We start from the raw sequence: 10,385 nt of genomic DNA on the forward strand, positions 1-10,385 counted from the left end.
TGCTTTACTTTTTTTGTTTTTTGTTTTATTAATGAAATAAGTTATCAAAAAGTCTTGTTATAAAAAAAAAAAGAACTGATACAAGATGCCTCAGAAATTCTTTCCATTATATTCTTGGTAGCTTTATTTTGTATTCTCATGTGTGAACCAGGTTTGTTTGGATCACCATTATTTTTTATTTTATTTTATTTTTTTTAAAACTCTTCTTCACCCCAATAATGCATCTGCCACTTAGACGTAAGAGGCTACTATTTGGAATCATATTTAATGGGGGCTTATGGGGAGTTAAGATGATGTCTGTTCACATTACATTTAAATTTCTGCAGGTTAGTACAGTCAGAGGAGCAGGAAACAGAAAGGAAATTCCAAAGTCTAATTGTTTGAGGGAAGAAACTATTAGAGTAGAAGGCTTACTGACATCTAGGACTTCAAAAATTAATTATCTTAATGAAAGATTTATTATCTACTTGTGTTATTTAAAAATTTTATTATTTACTTGTGTTATTTAAAATTTTATTTACTTGTGTTATTTAAAATTTTATTATTTACTTGTGTCATTTAAAATGTTATTATTTACTCATTTAATAATTTTTAGTTTTTTCATTAATAATTTTATTTAATTTTTTCATTAATAATTTTATTTAATTTTTTCATTAATAATTTTATTTAATTTTTTCATTAATTTTATTTTGTCCATTAATAATTTTATTTAGTTTTTTCATTAATAATTTTATTTAGTTTTTTCATTAATAATTTTATTTAGTTTTTTCATTTAAAAATGTTATTTGATTTAAAAAAATTATTTACTTATTTGATTTAAAATTTATTTTTTACTTATTTGATCTAAAATTGTTTTATTTGATTGAATAAAATTATTTACTTATTTGATTTAAAACTTATTTTTTTGTTATTTATTCATTTTATTTGAAAATTTTATTTGATTTAAAAAAAAAATAATTATTTACTTGTTTCATTTAAAATAATTTATTTGATTTAAAATTTTTCTTATTTCATATAAAATTTATTTATTCATTTGATTTAAAAATTTCATTATTTACTTATTTCATTTAAAAATTTTGTTTATTGATTTGATTTAAAAAATTTACAAAGAATGTTCTGTAGACTAGATTCATTTAATGGGCATTTATTTTAATTTAATATTAATATATTTTTTCTCTTCAGGTCACTGCCAGGGTAATGGATACAGAGTTGGTTTTGGCACCTGCACAGGCAAAGTTTTGCCTGCTAACAAGTTGTAACTCCTGAAAAGAAAGAAACAAAAAAGAAAAAACATAAAACAACGAAAACAAAAAAAAAAAGCTAAAAAAAAGACAAACAAACAGCCCTTTATTTTTATGGCAGCTACAGTTAAATTTGTAATATTTTGCTAATCTCGATTTTTAAATTGTATTTTTCATTGTTTATTTCTTAAAACCTGCTTCTTTTTAGACACAGTTTTTGGTTTGAGAATTTTTGCTGTGTTAAGTGTACAATCATTGATAGAGAATTTCTATACGGCAGCCTTCAGAACTTTATAGAATCATAAGTCGTTATCTTATAACGAGAGTTTAATTGGACTAATGATTCCCTATAAAGATCATAACTTAGTTACGAAAGGTCCTGCTAATCAATAATCTTGTACATCAATTTAATGAATAGTTTTCAAAACAAAAATGAAGAATTTTATACCCATTTTTTTTGTTTTTTTGCTATTTAATTACTTTTGAAACCCAAAACAAATAAAAGTTAAAATGATGATTTTTTTTTTTTTTTTTTTTTTATAGAGCAAAGTAAATTGTATAATCTGAATATTCTGATTTTCTAACATTGAAATTTAAAAAATCCTTTAAACTTTTTCTTTTTTTTTTTTAAAATGTCCAAAATTAAACCATGGAATCCCAGTTTTGTTGTAGTCGTAATCAATGGCTCTCTCTTTGAAGAACTTTTGTTTTGGATAAGCTTTTTGGACTGATGTTTACCTCATATCTAAAAGGGAAGATCTATATATAATCTCCAATCATGTTTCTGAAATTGAGATGAGGATTATTTGGATTCTTCGGACTAATGTCCTCATCTTTAGTGTCATTCTCACAACGTTTCAGCTTATGTAAACCCAGACCTCCCTCAGGTGTATCTTGTCAAACACTGAAATCTGAATGGAATTTCAAATGGGTCCCTTGATTTAATCATAGAGGTAGGATGTTCTTGTTTTGTCAACCATGATCGGGTAGAAGTCTTAAATAATTTGTAATTGTATTCTTAGTATGAACTGAGGATTGAATCTTCAACTGCCAGAAGAGTGTCACTTCGAACTGAATTTTACCTAGTACTTTATCTATTATGCCACGGGTCCTTGTAGACAATTCAAGTATAAATGTGGGGAAAAAATTTGGTTGTAAATAAAGTGATATGTTTCAGTCAGTGTTGGTGACCTGCTAAATATAAATGGAGGTATTATGCAAATCGTTTTTGGTATTCTGAAGAAAGATTGTATTAATAATAAGTAGGGCTATGACAACAGCATATTCTTTTCCTTGTTTTGATTCTCAGGTATATATCCATTGATATCTTATATGTTTTTATGTAGAGTGATGTGATCCTCGGTTAATTGTGTCTGTGTCGGATATATACTTGAGAGTAAAAACAATGAAAAGAATATGCTGTTGTCATAGCCCTAGTAATAACTAAAGGTATAACTGCCTCACCTTCCCATCTTCTCACTCCTGACTGATTCTGGCCTTTATAAGTAGTCCCTAGAAGCTTTCAGATTAAACTGGAATTACATCAGTATTAATTAGAAAGGACTTTTCCTCCGTATGCACTAGCTAAACAGAAATTGGAAGTCAAAAAAAAGTTTTATTTAACCTAACCTAAAAAAAAAATTAAAATAAAAAACAATAAAAAATAGTTAAAATGACCAACATTTGCCGATTATTAATCATTCAGAAACAAACATTTACATATTGCTAACTTTATATAACACCACATACGTTCACAGGTAAAAACTTGCATAAATGCAGTCCGATTTTCCTACATCAATTATCTAAACTTCTGTCACTATCCACTGGACACACTAGTGAGCGCTAAAAAAAAACCAAAAAAAAACCTATTAACTGCTCATAAACAGACAGCTAACTAACTTGCTCAAGTAAAATAATTCATATACACACAGTCTTCTCTGTATATGCTTGCAACTATTAACAATTAAAATTGCTTTGTTTACACAAAAGAAACGAAATAGGTAAAGCTTTCAAACTGCTGAATAAAAATTCACGGCTTTAATATTAACAAATTCTCATGGCCAAATCATTGCTAAAAATAATGGTCCGTGTCCATAAAACTTAAATATTGAATCAGAAATTCAAAAACAAAATGAAACAGAATTTATTTTTATTATGACAATTTGCTAAGAATTTTAAAGCTAAGACTTTCTATTAGACAGTTTAAAGGCTTCTGAGGAGTCACAAAGCAACTATTAACAAACGATTAAAATTGCTTTGCTTACAAAAATTAAACGAAATAGGTAAAGCCTTCTGTCAAATAACAATTCATGGCTTTAAAATTCTTAGCAATTTCTCAGTCAATTTAAATGATTGAAAGTTTTGGGAGCTTTTAATTCCTTGGCCTTCGAGCCAAGATCACATAATTCTTGTTTATTACTTATTTGTTGTGTTATTTGGCCAATAGCGTAGTATTATTTATTGCTTACATTTTCAGTGAATTTTATTCAAGTACGCATGAAGAAAAGAAAATAATTCATTATTTTTATTTCATTTTAGTAAGAAAAATAACGAATTTGTAATTCGTTCTTACTAAAATAACAAGTCTTCTCTGTTAATAATAATCTAATCTTCTCTGTTAATAATAAAAATAAAGTTTGTTTCATTTTGTTTTCAAGTTTCTAATTCGATGTTTAAGTTTGATGGATGCAGACGATTTTTTTTCACAGTGATTTGGCCAGGGTATTTCGATATCAACATTTACCAGTATCGCTCCCACCCCCTCAAATAAAAACCTGCCATGAAACAAATACATAGATACTTTTTCTCGTTTGTCCCCGTACTGAAATAATAATGTTATTTTGAAACCTATTCTTAACATGGGGAGGACAGGGTGCTTGGTAACTATTCTGTGTTTCCACCTAACAATTTAATATATAGCTTGAATTTAATCTGAATAATCTTTTAAAAATAGTAAGGTGGCAAAGATGTACAATCAACCAATACATGTTTACCTTTGCTTATTTATTTATTCTTTTGCTTTTGCCATTTATTAGTAAGGTTGAAGGTTACATTTCCTTACATGCGCACACGTTAACATTACGTCCACCTTTACATTTTTCATTACAATTACAGCTTTTGCCTTTTACCACTTACTAGTACGGTAGACGGTTAGATTTTTTTATAGTTAACATTTTTTTTTTTTGGGGGGGGGGTAAATTTTTTACATTACGTCCACCTCCACATTTTTGTTACAATAACCACTTTTAAAGGTTTTCATCTTTACTAATTACAAAAAATCTCATTCAAATTTTTTGCAGGCAAGTGCTTCTAGAGATATAGACACATGTATTCTGCACTGTAATTCAATGCCTGCTAGATTTGTACTCGCGCGCGATACAAGAAGTCCACTTCTCTCCTATCACCAACCATATCAATTGCAGGTGGGTATGCTGCCTACGATTTTCACGGTTAAATTTGAGGGATTTATTTATCTACCACCCCCAACTAAAAAAGGGTGCTCTGCTCCGGTATACATTTTTTACATGAGGATGTTGGAGGTGTCTATTCCGAAAGCCGTTCTTAACATGGGGAGTTTCTATCAATCTAAACAGTTCATATACAGTGAGAATCCCTAAATTCTAAAATATCTGTTTATACTTTCTATTCTTATTTTAATGGACCATTTTTCCTAACTTTATTGTTGCATAGAGATTTATGCATTCCCTTATTTGCTTTTTTCAGATTCAAACAATACCTACAACCGTAGTTTTTTTGCGATGGGGGAGGGGAAGAAGCTCCCACTGAGCAACGCAGGTTAACGAGTCCTGCTAGTTAGAATAAAACCATTTTGAAAAAGAAGCATTTCAAAATAAAAACTATTTATTATATAGTTTACCCAATAATTCTATTGTTGGTATTGCTTTCCCCGATATCTTTCTAGTTAGAACATTTTCTAAAAAGACATCAAATACATATAAGTGAAAATTGTTAATATTCTAAATGAAAGTGTTTATGTAGAATAAACAGGATTCGAACATAGTATACCCAGTTTATCATGCCAGTCCATATCATTAATCAATTAGCTACTGTCACTTCCTATAAGAAACTTGTGAACTTCCGGTTTCTGCTTTCAATTTGGCTGCATAATTAGACATTGTCAAACGGACAAAAAAGCCATGCTTAAGATGGAGAGAGCAGAGGATTTCATGTAATCTGAGAAGAAAATAATCATTAAGCCATCCTTGAACAAACAGGGTATTCAAAAGTTGCCAGGTTGAAACAGCTTTTCAACAACTTATTTCTTGGTGACCGAAAAACTTCCCAACTTTTGAGGCAGATAAGAAATTTAGTGGGTAGATGCACCATGGATGATAACATCCTTCAGCAACTGTGGTTAGACAAACTACCACAACAATCGTCTCACACACTGTCCACATTCATTGGGGATAAGGACCTTATGCAACTAACGGTTATCACCAACTGTGTTGCCGATAATTATCATCACGCATCATCTATAACCACCGTCGCTACCCAACCTGCTGCAACACATTCTGCACCCAATTCTATTACTATCACCATCGTTTTGCGGAGAAAGCATGCAAATGTGAGCAACTGTGCAGCTTAAAACTAATTGACCATTTCAACGGGTAGACCAGTGGGATTGCGCAACAAATTCCACCCTATTTCTCCAGCCGTGTCACTTATTATATGTATCCGATGCAATTTCTTGTTGGAAATTCCTTGTAGACAATGGTACCGCTGTTAGTGTAATACCTCCTACATGATATGGCAATACAGCAACAGACTTTATTTCCTTACAAGCTGCGAATGGCAGTTCCATCCGAACATTTGGTACCTCATCATTCACTCTAGACCTTGCAGTTTCCTATGGATTTTTATCATCACCAAAGCAAAGACATCTATTCTTTACGCTGATTTTCTTTCAACTTTCTATCGATCTAAGAAGTCCTTCATAGACTACCCTTTGTCTTTGCGTATATTGACAACATTCTCATCGCAAGTCCCTCACAGGAAGAACATTTAGTCCACATAACTGAAATCTTTCAACGTTTACAATCCTATGGATTAAAAATTCAGGGTCAGTTCCCTTGATTTCCTTGGACACAGGGTCAATACGTCTGGACTAAAGTGCAAGCAGTCCAAGATTTTCCTGTACCCACCTCTTTGCATTACATTGGACTTGTGAGCTACCATCATTATTCATTTCCAACAGTTCACATCACTGATGCACTCCGTATGCGAAAGAAGACCCTGTCTCTCAGATGAAGCCCTGACATCTTTTCATGCAGCCAAAACTGCTCTGGTGAACTTCACTAAACTATCACCCAACAGCTAAGCTCTTTCTTTCGACAGATGTTCTGGTGTAGCTGTTTGTGCTGTACTCAATCAGGTCGCAAACAGTCAAACATGACCACTGTCTTTCTTTTCTGCTAAGTGGAGCACTCCTCAATGTAAATACAGCATTTTAGTTGAAAACTACTCACCATGTACTTAGCAGTAAAACTTTTATGTTTCATGTTGAAAAGGAGACGATTCACTATTCTCACCGACCACAAACCACTGATTGCTTCCCTTACATCTTCCATTTCTGATAAACATATACCCAGAGAACTTTGACAGATGGATTTTGTGACACTATATTCTGCCAACATTTAATATTTACTAGGCAAGATGAATGTTGTAACTGACAACCTTTCCTACTTTTGTGATATCAACAGCCTTCAGAAATTTCTAGACTTCAGAAATTTCTAGACTTGGATTACATCACAGCTTAACAGGAAGGAGATACGTCATTGACAGAATTTATGACGACTTCAACGATTCCGCTGAAAATAACTCCGATCAGATTTTTGAGATCGTACTTGCCTCTTTCTTGCTGGAAGAAAATTTTTTGTCATTTCCATGACTTAACGCATCCTGGCAAGTGCGCAACAGTCAAGCTGATCACAACTCTTTTTTTTTTTTTGGCCTAATATGAACGGTGACATATACCAATGGACTCAGGCATGTATTTCACACCAAACTACGAAAGTACATTGCCATACTAAATCCACCCCAGGCACTTTCCCTGTACATGACGCTCATTTGTGCATTGGTAAAGAACTGGATCTCTATCTTTGGCGTACCTACTAGTGTTACCACAAACAGAGGTTCCTAATTTATGTCACACACATTCCTAGACCTTTGCCAATCTTTCGGAATGCCCCACATTGTGAAAACTACCTATCAACCTTCCACTAATGGAATAGTAGAATGCTTTCATCATTGCCCAACCCGAACTGTATCGCTAGAGTGAACATTTATCGCTCGTTCTTCTAGGACTTTGGTCCATTATTAAAGAAGACCTAAACACTACACTATCAGAGATGGTTTTTGGAACCACCCTTCACTTTTCCATTGAATTTTTCATAATCAGCAGATCCATATTTACAACGACCTCTGGTTATGCAGTAAGTCTTAAACTGACAATGTCTTGAGTACATGCCACTGCGTTCTATCACTTCCAAACGATACTATTCACCTGATGTTTATTCATGTAAGTACGTTTTCGTCTGTATCAATTCGATATGCAGACTATTACAACTGCTCTACGATGGATCATATCTATGTTCTGACAAATACCTTGTCATTGACCACAATGGCAAATGTAACTCAATCATGATAAATTGCATTAAACCAGCCTTCTTAGAAAGCTTGTATGATTTAGTGTTTCATGCAACAAGTTTTTTTCTGACTGAGAATACATCACTGCACCCAACCTAAATACAATCATCATTGCGTAATATTTCCACTCAAATACGCAGACTTCAACACTTCTTAAACCTTCTTGCGTATATGCAAGTTAATTTCAGTTACTTTTCTCCATAGTCTCCGGCTATCTAGAGGGACACACAAGCACACACACATATACTTTTATATTTTTTCATTGTTCATAATAAATATATTATTTGTATATATGTAAATCGGTCCCATAGTTTCTTATTTTAATGTTGGAGTCAGGGATATGCATATTTATCCTCTGCACATATGACTCGATGAAAAGGCAGAAAAAATTGCATTTTAAATATACAAACAAGAAAGTGTAACTCTTGCTTTTCTTTGTCTTTTATTTCTCGCATTCCATGAGCGATGTTTCTGACAAAGGGGGAAGATCAGCTGTTTTCTGGGTCGGAATCTATTCATCACACACTTATCATTGGCTGACAATCAATCGATTTAATTTATAAAAAAAATGGGCGATTTCACTGATTTCGATAACAATGAAAGTATGGGAGATAAATTGTTGATCCTTATTCAACCCCAGACAACGCCAGGATTCCCTGCTAGTATAATATATTAATTTAAATAAAAAAATAAATATGTGTAATAAATGTATATGTAATAATATATTACAATAAGTAAATAATAACGATGAGGATGGCTAAGTGGCTAACGACATGGACTGAACATCAGGGTGTTCTAAGTTTGAATCCAATTTGTTCCACAGAAACACTTTCATCAAACCCACACCTGACCGTGTGTCTAACTTGCTAGAAAGGAGGTAAATAAAATAAATAATAAGTATTTATATTGAATTAGCCATTTCTGAATGGAGCGATCGTTTATACATTTTAGTTCAATTTTCTAATTTTAACAATTAAATATGTTTTTATTCATCCCTAGTATTACTTTTTAAATAATACAGCAGATAACGGCAGGTAACCTTGCTGGTCTTCATACAAGTCTAGATGTTTACAAACTGTACGGATTCTTCTTTGATTCTTTGTTCTATCAATCATTATACAACAACACACGCCCACACTCTGAATGGCTCTTTGTATTGTTCATTCATAAACCCGTATTAATTTATAATAAAACATAAATAGATTGTATAGTTTGGTCGCTAAAGAGTTTGTTCAACCAAACTATGAGAAGTGCTGCTGTTGAATACTGCGGCAATCTTACGCTTACATAATTGCATTGTGTGCACACACGCACAAACATGTACATAAAAACACACATACACACAAATATGCACACACAAACATTAAACACAAATAAAATTACGACTCGATTCTTTGAATGGCGTCATAACAATGGATTCAAAAGAAATCAATAAATTACATCGATCTTTAATTTCCCTCTTTTAACCAGAAAAAAACAAAAACAAATCACTGCAATAACGCGATAAAAATAGCTAATGTTCCCTCAAATTTGGAAGCAATATTCATTCAAATAGACGATCGATAGTTTAGGCATGTTTTAATGCATACCGACATCTTATTGACCATTTAATAGCTATAGTTGCATTCGAACATGTATTATATTGTAAACACTGCAGTTAAATTTTAGAAAATTAAACAATAAACAACAAATAAATAACCTAATCTAAAACAGAATTTTCAATTATCAAAAATTAAAACAAAATATTGTTAATTGACAAAAAATAAAACAAGATTGCTAATTGACAAAAAATAAAACAAAAGATTGTTAATATACAAAAAAAAAACAATATTTTCAATTAACAGAGAATAAAACAGAAGATTGTCAATTGACAGAGAATAAAATAGAAGACTCTAAATTGACAAAAAATTAAAAAGATTGTTAATTGACAAAAATAAAACAATTTTCAATTGACATAAAATAAAGAAAAAATTGTAAGTTGACAAAAAACAAAGCAAAAAATTGTGAATTGAAAAAATATTATCAATTGACAGAAACGAAAGATTGTCAATTGACAAAAATAAAACAAAATAATGTTAATTGACAATAAATAAAACCAACGATTGTCAATTGACAGAGACTAAAACACAAGATTGTCGATTGATAAAAAATAAAACAAAAGATTGTTAATTGACAAAAAATAAAACAAAGGATTGTCGATTAACAAAAAATAAAAGATTGTAAATTGACAAAAAAATAAAACAAAAGATTGTTAATTGACAGAATATAAAAAGAGATTGTTAATTGACAAAAACATAAAAATTGTTAATTGACAAAAATAAAACAAAAGATTGTCAATTTGAAAACATAAAACAAAAGTTTGTTAATTTACATAGAATAAAACAAAAGATTATTAATTTACATAGATTAAAACAAAGGATTTTCAATTGCCAAAAAAATAAAAGAAAAGATTGTTATTTTACAAAAAATAAACCAAAA

The 10,385-nt window shown here is 31.0% G+C and overlaps 1 protein-coding gene across 1 annotated transcript in view; it reads left to right on the forward strand.

Moving 5' to 3' along the window:
* The window catches only part of LOC145289458 (fumarylacetoacetase-like), a 54,736-nt gene extending 52,978 nt beyond the window's left edge, over window positions 1-1,758 (forward strand). The window contains exon 13 of the mRNA XM_080136414.1: window positions 1,183-1,758. Coding sequence (XP_079992540.1) covers window positions 1,183-1,259 — 77 coding nt within the window. The 3' untranslated portion in view covers window positions 1,260-1,758. The remainder of the gene's footprint in view (window positions 1-1,182) is intronic.
* The last annotated feature ends 8,627 nt before the right edge of the window (window positions 1,759-10,385 follow it).

The sequence above is a fragment of the Euprymna scolopes genome, chromosome 2 (genome assembly GCF_053919585.1).
Source record: "Euprymna scolopes isolate OS-2025 chromosome 2, ASM5391958v1, whole genome shotgun sequence".
Lineage (NCBI taxonomy): Eukaryota > Metazoa > Mollusca > Cephalopoda > Sepiida > Sepiolidae > Euprymna > Euprymna scolopes.